This window comes from Ambystoma mexicanum, chromosome 4q (genome assembly GCF_040938575.1).
Source record: "Ambystoma mexicanum isolate Mex_15411 chromosome 4q, UKY_AmexF1_1, whole genome shotgun sequence".
NCBI classification, from domain to species: Eukaryota; Metazoa; Chordata; class Amphibia; order Caudata; family Ambystomatidae; genus Ambystoma; species Ambystoma mexicanum.
The window spans coordinates 660,716,243-660,728,826 of NC_090928.1; the positions used below are offsets into that span (position 1 = coordinate 660,716,243).

Genomic DNA, 12,584 nt, shown 5'->3' on the forward strand with positions numbered 1-12,584 from the left:
ATGGAACACCATTCCACTGGATATCAAATCTACCCCCACCTTCCAACCTTTCAGAACTAAGGTCATCACCTGGTTACTCAATAGATAACCTACCCATGTATGTATGATTTCTCCAGCATTGGATCTTTCATGGATTCACATGCTTAGAATATTCCCCGTCGTCAGGCTGGGAATCCCCGGTACATTATATAGACCCTTTCCCGTAGGAAAACTTTTTCGACGCTTATGCGTCCTATCCACCTCGTTTTGTATCATGCGTGCCCGCAACGTCAGGACGTCATGATATAAATACAGGACCCGCCCCCGCGCTCCCTCAGATTTCAACCGTCTTTCAAAGTAGTGGGATCTTCGTGTTACTACTAGTGAAAACTAGGTTGTTTTTCCTGTTTCGCTTCGGCGAAGTTCAAATTCTGGAGAATTATGTCTGGAAAAGCGTTATTTCGCCCATGTGCAACATGTGGCCTCAAAAAAGTTTATGAAGGAGACTGCCACATGGACTGTATCTACTGTCTCCACCCGCACCACACGGCGGATACATGTGAGATATGCCAGGGTTTCTCCCAAAAAACCCTTAAGGACCGTAAAAGAAGGCTGGTCGACTGGCTCAATGACGGAGCGGGTGCCTACCCGGCTTCGGAAGTTGGCTCCACGGCCTCCAGGAGCAAGTCGGAGCCTCCATCAAAAAAGGTGCGGCCAGCGGAAATTCGCACTGAGGACGAGCATAAGGGGAAACATGCTGGATCTTCCTCGTCACATAAAAAGCCCTCCACCTCATCATCTAAGACGGAGAGGCTAGCGCTGTCAAAATCCTCCTCAGGGGACCGTCCCAGGTCTTCCATGAGTCGAGATGCTTCAGCCGGGAAGTCGGCATCGAAATCGACGACGAAGTCTAAGGGCTCGACGACGACGACGTGCTCGTCCACCTCGGTGTCATTGACGATAACCATTACCGTTCAGGCAGCAGCGGTTGGGATTCCTTCGTCGACGGAGACTCAGTCTATGGCTTGGCTGCCAGAGGTCTATGACCCGATCCCCCCGGAGGTCTTACTGCAGCTAGACACGGCCTGCTCGGCGGAAGGAGAAGGTGACACGGTTCTGCAGCCATCGGATTTAGGCTTACGGCCTTCCACGTCGACGACGATGAGTGCGAGCGGGGGTATGGTACCTATATCATCCACGTTACTGACCCCACAGACGGTTTTGTCTCTGGATGTGCTTAATACTCTTCAGAAGCTCCTGCAATGGCTGGATACGCAGTTCCCTCAACCTGGGACGTCATCGTCACTTTTTTCGGTACCTTCCATCGACGAGCAAACATGTACGGCTCGCTCGACGACTAAACACCCATCGGCTCCCCAGGTGGTAAAAGATCGTCCTCGAGCTCAGGAGGAGGGTGAGTTGTCGGAGTCCGACTCTATACTGGGTGACTCGGGTTCAGACATCTCCCTGTCACCGTCGAGGGACCCAACATGGAATTCGGATGTAGAGTTAGAGTCTACGAGGAGCCAGACACAGCCATCTCCCCCGGATGATGTCGGAGCCTTCCATGCAATGATGGGAAAAGCTTGTTCCGAATTCGGCTTGATTCCTGAGGAGCAGAAGAAAGACTGTTTCCTTTTTGACCACATGGGTCAAAGGAGAAAATCGGTATTTGCCATCCCAATCCTGGACCACGTGTGGCAAGAAGGTCTCAAGACGATGCGCCATCCGTTCTCGGAGCCAGCCATAAAAGGACGGATCGAGAAAAAGTTTAAAGCTCCGGAGTCCACTCCAAAATGTCTAACATCACAGCCTCTGTCTGACTCGGTGGTGTCGGCGGCAGCGGCTAGGAAGGCCAGGGTACAGCAAAAATGTTCTACGCCACCGGAAAGCGAGGCTAGGAGGCAGGACGCCTTTGGAAAAAAGGTGCTCTCGGTCGGAGCTACGACAGTAAGAGCAGCCAATTCCTTAGCGATCGTGTCACGATATGATAGAGAAATGTGGCACAAACTAGCCCCTATCCTAGAACACCTGCCAGACGAACACCGGAAAGCAGCTATGTTACTGGTGCGGGATGGTGAAGAGGCCTCCAACCACGCTATTAATATCGCAGTTGACCTAGCAGAGTCTGGCTTCAAACAAATCGACCACGGAGTAGTGCTTCGTCGACAAGCGTGGCTCAAATGTACTACTTTCCGTCCTGAAGTCCAGTACAAAGTCCTTGACATGCCATGCGAAGGGGAACACCTGTTTGGCGAAAAGGTGGATGAAGCGCTGAAAGGGATGAAAGAAGACACGGATACTGCTAGGTCCCTCGGCGCCCTTCAAACGGGTAGAAACTTTCGCTCTTTTCGCCCCTTCAGGGGTGCTTCTGGAAACTCCCGCTTTGGAGCCTCGAGGGACCGTGGATTTAACAGACCCTCGTACTCTTCACAAGGGTTCAGACGAGCGTCCCAGTCGGCACGTAGAGGCAGGGACTATCAAGCCTCCAGGCGGCGAGGCTCGGGTCCGTCGTCAACGAAGAACAAGCACAAACCAGCAACCAATGACGGCCTTCGGAACGTCCTGGGGGGTCGAGTCTCTCATCACTTCGACCGATGGAAATGCATCACCACAGATCGATGGGTTCTAGACACGATTCGCATGGGTCATGCGCTACAATTCAAAGACAAGCCTCCTCGTCTTCCCCCTTTATTCTCGACACAGCCCCACCTCCGAATCCTACGACAAGTGGCGGCGCTTATGTTGCGAAAAGGGGCGGTAGAGAGAGTTCCTGTGGCACAGGAAGGACAAGGAGTTTATTCCAGGTTCTTCGTAGTCAAGAAGCCAAACGGCAAATGGAGGCCCATTCTCGACCTCAGGGTACTCAACAAGTGGCTAAAGAGCCTAAAATTCAAAATGCTAAAGCTCCAAGAGGTTATCAGGTCGGTGCAACCCATGGATTATCTATCATCACTAGACCTTCAAGATGCTTATTTTCACATCCCAATATGCCCACGGCACAGGAGAAATTTAAGGTTCGTCGTCGGGAGAAAGCATTTTCAGTTCAAGGTCCTCCCATTCGGGCTCAAGTCCTCCCCCAGGACGTTCACCAACTGCTTGGCCCCTATAGCGGCCCATTTAAAAAAGGATGGTCACCATGTCTATCCATATCTAGACGACTGGCTGGTCAGAGGTTCGTCCAAGGAACAAACACGAGACAGTCTAAGGGCCACAATGTCCCTCTTACTGGAACTGGGCTTCGCAATAAACTTCAACAAGTCCTCCGTAGAGCCTTCGAGGACCTTGGTCTTTCTAGGAGCGGAGTTTCATACACACACAAGCCTGGTGAGACCATCCAGCGAAAGAATTCAGAAACTTCAAAGCAAGGCGTCGGAATGGAGAGGCGGTACCAAGGTTTCAGTGCGCAAGTACATGTCCCTGCTAGGGACCATGTCGTCCTGCATTCCGTTGAGAAGCAACTGCCGTCTGTTTGAGACCTTGCCAGGAATTTCTAGCGGACCGTTGGGCGCAGAGCCGAGGTCGCTGGTCCGACAGACTGGTCGTCGACGAACAACTAGTTCAAGCACTCTGCTGGTGGAGAGTGTCTACTCATCTAACAAAAGGAATGCCTCTACTGGAACCAGAGTTCCAAAAGACGGTGGTGACGGATGCATCGCTAAGCGGATGGGGAGCTCATCTGGATACGTTACAGGCACAGGGCCAGTGGTCGTTGCAGGAGTCCTCCCTGCATATCAACCTGCTAGAACTGAGGGCAGTGCGATGGGCTCTGAAATCTTTTCTTCCTCAACTGAGGGACTCGGTGGTGCGTGTCATGACGGACAACACCACTACGATGTTCTACTTGAGGAAACAAGGAGGGACACGTTCCAGGTCCCTATCGGCGGAGGCGCAGAAAATCTGGCATTGGGCCCTACAACACAACATACAAATCTTAGCGTTCCACCTACCAGGCGTGAGAAACGTGGAAGCCGATGCCCTCAGCAGAGAAATGAACGAAGTTCACGAATGGGTGCTGAACGACCAACAACTACAACAAGTATTCAAGAAATGGGGACACCCTTCCATAGACTTGTTTGCGACGAAGAACAACAGGAAATGCCATCAGTACGCAAGCAGATGGCCTCAGCAGGGCTCACTGGGGGATGCGTTCTCCTTCCCATGGAGGAACAAATTCCTGTACGCATTTCCCCTTGTACGGAGGACGTTGCAATGGATCCTCAGGTACCCATGTCGGGTAATTCTGGTGGCCCCGTACTGGGCCAGGCAGGTGTGGTTTTCAGACCTGCTACACTTAGCGGTGGCGGAACCGATGAGATTTCAGAAGACCCCCGACCTTCTGTCTCGACAGGAGGGGGTCGTTTGGCATCACGACCCGGACAGCCTCAAGTTGACGGCCTGGCTCCTGACTTCGCCGAATTTGGTCGGCTAACGATTCCGGAGGACTGTCGGCGTATCCTGCAAGCGGCAAGAGCACCTTCCACAAACGCCTCATACGCGTACAAATGGAGAAGTTTCTGTCAATGGTGTGAGGATCAACCAGGTTTGGCCCCGCAATCGATTAAGCCGGAACAGCTCCTTCCATACTTGCTGTTCTTAGCTCAAAAGGGCCTGTCGGTATCGTCAATAAAAGTACACCTAGCAGCCATTTCCAGGTTTACTCGTCAACGGCATTCGGCACCATTGTTCAGCGACCGCCTGATTAAGCATTTCCTTAAAGGCCTCTTTCGGAGTTTCCCTCCAGAGAAGAAATTTCCGCTGGAGTGGAGCCTCAATCTGGTCTTAACGTCTCTTATGAAGCCTCCTTTTGAGCCAATGTCATCATCGTCTCTAAAGTTTTTGTCGTGGAAAATGGCCTTCCTGGTGGCCATCACTTCAGCCAGACGTATTTCAGAAATTCAGGCTCTAATGGTAGACCCACCATACTTACGATTTTTCAAGAACAAGGTAGTCCTAGCCACTAACCCGCAGTTCATACCAAAAGCTCCTTCGGTGTTCCATAAACACTCCTCTATTGTGTTTCCTACGTTTTTTCCGGAGCCATGCTCGGGAGCGGAGCGCATGCTACACACATTGGATGTAAAAAGGGCTCTCAAGTTCTATCTTCATCGTACGCAACCGTTCAGACAAACGAGACAGCTGTTCGTGGCCTATGGTTTGGGGGCTAAAGGAAAAGCCATTTCGAAGCAAGGACTGTCAAGATGGGTGTCATCTACCATTTCGTACTGCCATTCCAGGGCAGGGAAGCCTCTTCGACGACGGCCAAGAGCTCATTCAACTAGAGCAGCGGCATCGTCAACGGCACTGTGGGCCGGAGTCCCTCTGGGGGACATCTGCATGGCGGCTACCTGGGCGGCTACACACACCTTTATCCGCCATTACTGCCTGTCGCAGCAACATGCCGAAGATACCCGGATGGGACAGGCGGTGCTTCGACACCTATTCCAATAAGGTAAGCCCCGGCTGAGGGGTTGCATCCTGTGGAAATTATGACTGTATGTGGTTCGTTTTTTCCTATGTTAACGATTACTGATGTATACATGATCATAGGGAACGACCTTGGCGAAGAAAATATATGGGTTTGCATGCACGCCTCCTCTTTGGGGGTGGTACTGCTATGTAATCTATTCTAAGCATGTGAATCCATGAAAGATCCAATGCTGGAGAAGGGAATAGTTTCTTACCTGTAACTCCATTTCTCCAGCATTGGTATCTTTCATGGATTCACATGCGCCCACCTGCCTCCCCTGAATATGCAAACCGGTTTCCCCACTACTTTGGGGGCCGAAATCTGAGGGAGCGCGGGGGCGGGTCCTGTATTTATATCATGACGTCCTGACGTTGCGGGCACGCATGATACAAAACGAGGTGGATAGGACACATAAGCGTCGAAAAAGTTTTCCTACGGGAAAGGGTCTATATAATGTACCGGGGATTCCCAGCCTGACGACGGGGAATATTCTAAGCATGTGAATCCATGAAAGATACCAATGCTGGAGAAATGGAGTTACAGGTAAGAAACTATTCCCTTATGTATGAATGTATCCTTTACCATGTCTGCTTGTTACGATCTCTTCACTAACTGCTTTCTTGTAACTATACAAATGTACAAATGTTCCTCACCTTTGCCTGTAACTTGATGTTTAAGCGCCCCCATATACCCCTGGGTCAGGAGCGCTATACAAATAAACAAACAAACAATCAGGGGACAGGACCCCACCCTGCCACAGCAGTCACCGGAAGGACAGACTCATGAAATTATTGTACGGGATGTCTGCAGCAGTCACCCCCATTGTGACATGATGTTCTATAGTATAGTAAATAGTAGGGAGGAATTTATGTAGGGTAGTGTACATATTTATAACTACTAGGAATGGTACGTAGAAGGGCTACATCCAGAAATGTTGGTTTGTCAGTATATATAAGGGAGTAAAAAGTCTACAAATCATAGGAATTTGTCCCTTATTCTCAACGAGGAGCCACCCCCTGTGGCTCTCGGTAGGTAAACCCACTACGCAACACACTCCATACCTGACCGGGCAAGCAGGATCTCGCTGGTGGTAACCACACCGCATCCCCCTTAGGGTACAAGAAATCCCCAAGCAGTGCTGCTATTACAGCTCTCTTTCATTCAGAGTCCCTTTGGGATATATGACTTTTGAACAATACCCTAATGTGGGCCCAGCAAACAGTAGATCTGGTCACAACAGTCCAGAACGCAAAATGTCCAAACTTTACATCCAGGTACCCAGAGAAGGGTTCACTCGGGAATGCCCTATGGCTCAGTTGGCCTGGGATTAAGTTCTATGGCTCATAAAGTTGTAAGGAAACCGAGTGTGGAGCAAAAAAAAGGGACGGGGGTTGCCAAGTGGCCCTGCGAAGGATGCACACTCACTCCTGCATTACATTTGGCTTCTGCATGTTTACTGTTACAATCCACGTTGTTGATCTTTTGCCACATAGTTCAAGGGAAGGAAGCGAATGAGTAAGAGACTATGGTTGCGGACAGTTTTACGAAAGGGATTGAGCCAAACGGGGAATGTGGAGCCCATGTGGGTGTGTGTGGATCCATAGGTTTTGTCAGTGCTCATTGTGTGTGGCAATGAATGTGTAATAATATTGCTGTACAATGGCAATTGCTCATTTTGAAAGTCTTTGTAAATAAACTGGACTTGGCTCATATCAGAGTAACATATGCCATTCCCCGGACATAATTTGAAAAGTCCCTGTAAATTGGAGGGGGGTGTCTAGACAAAGTTCCTTGTCGGTATATGTTCCAATTTGGAGCAGGTACAACTTACTGGTTATGTAATCAATTTTACAAAATGGTCTCTTCATTTTACATGGTAACTGAAACGTATTTTGTGTATGCTATTTTTGCCTTTAGTAATCCTGTCCCTTCTTTTCAGATATCAGCGTGGACCATCCCGATGAAAAGTCCATCATCACTTACGTGGTGACCTATTACCACTACTTCTCCAAGATGAAGGCCTTAGCAGTGGAAGGAAAACGAATTGGGAAGGTACGCAAAGCTTTAATTCATGTGGCATAACATTTACATGGCATTGCTCATTTTCTATTTTGGATATTTTGTAGAGACCAATCACATTAAATGCATGTCGCTGCAGACATTTGCCGAAAGTCTCCAATTCTATCCAAGAGTTATTCCAATATCACTGGAAATGCAATGCCAGGTACTGGTTATTGCACACATGCCCGTTTGTGTGAAGCAGTGAGGTGCAGGAAGTACTGTACTGGATTGTTGTGAATAAGGATGTTTCTTCAGTGTTTGGACTGCAGTGATTAAGCCACTTTGTTCTCAGGAAGCTCTTATTTTGGCACAATGGTTACTCCTTGTTTTTTCACTGTTATTGAGAAATCTGACTTGATGCTTGCATTATTGCACATTAGCGCATCGATATTGCACATCAGTATTCTTAGATTGGTTTTATGTTTCATTTTATGTGGGGAAGGTTTTTCCACAGCCTTTTGGTGAGGTGTGTGAAACAGTCTATCCTGACGGTAAGCCGGAGTTCCAGTGAAAAGTTACACCAAAATCACACTAACAGGTAGCAATGGCAGATTTGTCTTGGCTTCACTCGGGTGGGAAAGCAGAAAGATGGTGGATAGGTACAGTTAGTCCCAACAGATAACCCAATAATTACACTACATTTACTGAATTGCAGTTTTACACATCAAGCAAGTAAAAGTTGAAGTAAGTACTATTGAGTAGGGCACAACATGATCAAAACAATTTAAATGTAAACCAAGTTAAAGGGCTTTAGTCAGAACATTCAAACTAAATATAAGACCAATACCTAGTGGCAAACTCTATACATTATAATGCTAAACGGTAGGGTAAACGGATCCATAGACTGTGGTGTTCTGAATCCCCACAATCAATGAACTGAGACAGTAACCCCCAATCTCTACTACACAGCAAAATAGATAACCCCCAGGTACGTCCTATGCATAGGTTTAGTACCTGGAGAGAGTGAAGGGGTTAAATAATTTAAAAATGCCCAGAGGGCTACCAAATGTCAGATACAAATTAATACAAACAGTACTGGGCCTGAACATGACCTCCAGTTCACCTCTAAAATCAAATAGACACACTGTAACCACAAGTTTTTTCTGTTATGCCATTATAGCCTATTGAAATGGAGTGAAATGCAGTCGTTTATTACATTTAAATCCCTAGTAAATCACAGATAAATGCTAAAGAGCCAATTAGTAAGAAACTCAAGGGACCTGAAAAATGTCTAAAGCCAGGTAAGTACCTGGTAGGGAGATTTATCATTGTTATGCTTCATCCCCTCTTTCTATCCTGAATGAGGGGATCCTTTTCCCACCTCATTCATGTTTATTTATTTGACTTTTGGAACTCTTTTCTGTGTTTTATCCTTACTATGGAGTCTGCTTTCCTCCATAGCTTGTTAAAGGCATCTGTGTAACGTTTGCAGCACAAAACACCTTATGTGCAGTGTTGCCTGGAACCCTTTGGGTTCTCCATTGAGATTCTCTCCCTATCCTTAACAACTACTGTTCTTAAGGATAGAGGGATACTGAGAGATTAGCACACACCACCTTATGTGGAGCGTTAAGGGGATACCTAGTATCCCCCTCTGCCCCTTTCTAGTCACAGGGACAACCCTAAAGATATGGCTGGTGGCAGTGGACGTGTTATAGCTAACTATTGTGCTATTAGTTACCACAGACTGTATTCTCTCTGTTGTGCAGAATAAGGTTGTTAGGGAGAATTCTCATTTCTTTGCTAATTGCCTTCAACCTTAGAGACCCCCAGCTCTTTTGCTGGACTCTAGGACGTTTTAATTTTAACCCTGGAGTGAGTGAGCCCTTTTTCTCAATCACTCATGTGTTTTGGTCTGATTTGGATTTATATTTCCTTTGCTGTTAGAGTTCGACAAACTCCATAGGCAGCTACTTTATGTATGGTGACACACAGCACCTTCAGTGCAGTGTCACAGAGAAATCCTTTAGATATCTCTAAAGGTTTAAATACCTTTTCTTGGGTCAACTACCGTTCCCAAGAATAGTAAAGTTAAATTGACTTAACTTTACCTTTTCTCTCTGTACATCGCGCACACCGCATCTTATGTGGAGTGCTGGGGGCTTACTAAGTAGCCCCTTTTTCTACTTACTTGTGTATCATTTTTTATGTTACCCTCACTACTTTAAATGGCTGGTGGCAGTGTTTTAATTTTCCTACCATTGTGCTTTTCTTCCGCAGGCTGAATCCTCAGCTGCAGTGTAGCACCAATGGGTGACCATTTTGTTAAAATGGCCCATGTCTTCTTTTGCCATTTCTTGCTTGTGAGATCTTTGCAGGTTTAACCCTTTGGTTTAACCCTTTGGTTTGCTTTGGCTTTGGTGGGCTTCAGTGCTGAAACCTGCCTCCTGGCTCCAGCGCGTATGCCAGTGCAGGAAGTGAGGGAGGTGCCCGAAACTCCTGTCCTTAGTCTCCCTGGTAACATGAATGCACCCAGTCATGATTGGATGGCTGGCTGGCTGTCCTTGCAGGACAGCCACCCTGCTGTATGAGTGACAGCTAGGCTGTGCATGAATGGGAGAAACCTGCATAAAAGGTGAGGCTTCTCAAACTGAAGACAGTGTCGACCACTGCAAGAAACATCCGACAAAGGAATCCTGAAGAGAAGCTTGCTGCATCCTCTTGGACTGTTAAACTGCCCGGTGAAGCCCTGCTGCTGTGCTGAAACCGCTTTTCCTAATCGGAAAGAGAAGCTCCGGAAAGGACGACTTCTTCCCTTGGGTTGGTGGAACCAACTAACCCGAGACGAAATTTGCCAGAAGTCCTTCCCCAACTGGCTGTACTACTTTGCTGCTGCAGCAAGGGGTCGAGAAACCTGTAGTAGAGTGCTACGTCTTTGAGCCGGACCGCAGCTCCAGGAAGATCCTGAGGACCCTCCCGAAGCAGGGCGACCCAAGCTCGAGCCACCTCACCAGAGTACTGGACTCGAAGCGAATGACGCCCATCCAGTATCCAAGATCTGCAGTGGTGCTATTTGCCGGTAGCTGAAACCGCAAAGTGCAGCTGAACTGAAAAGAGCCTGTAGCTGCCGCCGACCTCCAAACTGTTGTGCAAGAGTCCTCCAGACATCCTCCCTCTTGTCCCCACGACTGAGGCCCAGAAACACAGGATCTGCAAGTCAGCAACCAGGATAGAAGCCAGCTGGATCCTCTTCTTCTAACCGAAGGTACTGTTCTGACTAAGGGGTACTTACCTCTTTGTCTGTAGCTCGCTTGTCTCAGTTGAGATTTGCAGTAGCTGCCTTTCTAGAGTTATTCTAGCTCTAACTTTGTGCAAGACATTTTGCGATCTACGAAGTGCTTCAGCTCCATAGACTTTGCTACAAATTGACTGACTGTCTTGGCTCCTTGCAGACTCTTCTGTCCAGTTGACTTTGATCCTAACTGTCCCTCATAGGTGATACATTGGCTGTTTAACTAATATTGCTGGGTAAAGTTGTTATCTAGATTTTATTGGGAGATTTAAAAGTGCTCACATGCTCTGAGAACCTGTTAACTGTTTTCCTTCCATTAACCTTGCCTTTTTCACAAACTCAGGATTTTACCAAGTACAAAAGTGATATATACATGCCAATACTGTCCTAGTAATTGAAGTCACTCCAGGGTTTAGGAAGTGTGTATGAAGCATCTTCAAGGAATATTTACTTGCTTTCCTTGATTCTGGGACCTTGCTATGAAGTATATTTTGATTGTTGCACATTGCCCTTTTTAAAGAATTCTTAATTAAAACTGACCTTTAAATAAATAATTAACTAGAAAACTTTGAGTGTAAGTGTTATTTGAATACTTGTATTTGTGGACTTCGATGCTACAGGTCTACAGCTCACATTTACCCCTCTTGAGATATGTCTGGCTGCTTAGTCACATTACCAACTTGTGTAGTACAGGCATATACCATTAGGTGGGTCACCTAATACCAAGAGGACAAGACTGGTGTAATCTCCCACAGGGTTACTGCATACAATCTTGCCTAACAAAAGTCACCTCTGTTCTAACATGGTTGCTCCTTTCTTTTTTAGCCATTTCTTGTGTACTTGTCCTTCAGTAGCTCTTCTTTTACCAGTCTGTGAGAGGGAGGTCGGTGTGTGTTTTGCCTTTGGTGGAACCCTTGGGTGTCTCTGCCTAGGCTCCAGTGTCTCTGCAAAGGCAGGAAGTGAGGAATGAGTTTTACACTCCCCTGCTCTTTGTCTGCCAAAGTGCCTGAATGTACCAGTTCCCACTGGGGGGCTGGCTGTCCTGATTAGACAGCCATTCACCCTTTTCTGTAAAATTTTGAGTGAGTTTGCAGAGGAGTGAGTGGGAAAACTGAATAAAAGGTGAGGTTCCTGAGGTGAAGGGCAAGTCGACCACTGGAACAGAAGATCCAAAGCTGAAGACGACCAGAGACGCCTGCAGACACTTCCAGTAACCGTGAAGCGACGACTGCTGTCCTGACCCAGTCATCTTATCGACAGAGGAGCTCTGAAGAGGACTACTTCCCTTTGGCTGGTGGGACCAACCAGCCCTGAGACGAACTACAAATCGAGCCATCTCCTGAGGTGCTGTCTTTCCATACCGCGAATACCAGGAGACCTCCGACCCATTTGCAGTGCATCGTCTTTGCAAAACCAAATTCGTCCAGAACTTTGGTGAGCTCCAGTTCGACCTCCAGAGGCACAATACCGCTCATCGAAGTCCACTCACCAGAATGCAGGACTTAAGAATTGAAGATCGACCGGGCGAATACCATTCTTTCTTGGAGCTGATAAAAAGGCCCCAAAACCGCAGACAGACCAAGGAGACGGAGGAAATCTGTGACAAGGGTTCGTTATCGTTCTCATCTCATTCAGATTCCTTCCTTCCTTTCATCAGGAGACCTGGTCCGTCGCTGCTGCACAGAGGAGGATCTAGCTTCTCCAGCATGGCATCTGGCATGGATTCACATGCTCATGAATATTCCCCGTCGTCAGGCTGGGAATCCTCGGAAAAGAAAAAATCAGTTTAATTTCTGAACTGTCTTTCTCCTAACAACCAATCACTGGTCTCTGGGTCATACT

At 47.6% G+C, this 12,584-nt stretch overlaps 1 protein-coding gene across 2 annotated transcripts in view; it reads left to right on the forward strand.

Moving 5' to 3' along the window:
* The window catches only part of SPTBN1 (spectrin beta, non-erythrocytic 1), a 964,524-nt gene that overhangs the window by 501,219 nt on the left and 450,721 nt on the right, over window positions 1-12,584 (forward strand). For both annotated transcript variants that reach the window (XM_069608234.1, XM_069608235.1), the window contains one exon: window positions 7,389-7,501. In XM_069608234.1, coding sequence (XP_069464335.1) covers window positions 7,389-7,501 — 113 coding nt within the window. The remainder of the gene's footprint in view (window positions 1-7,388; window positions 7,502-12,584) is intronic.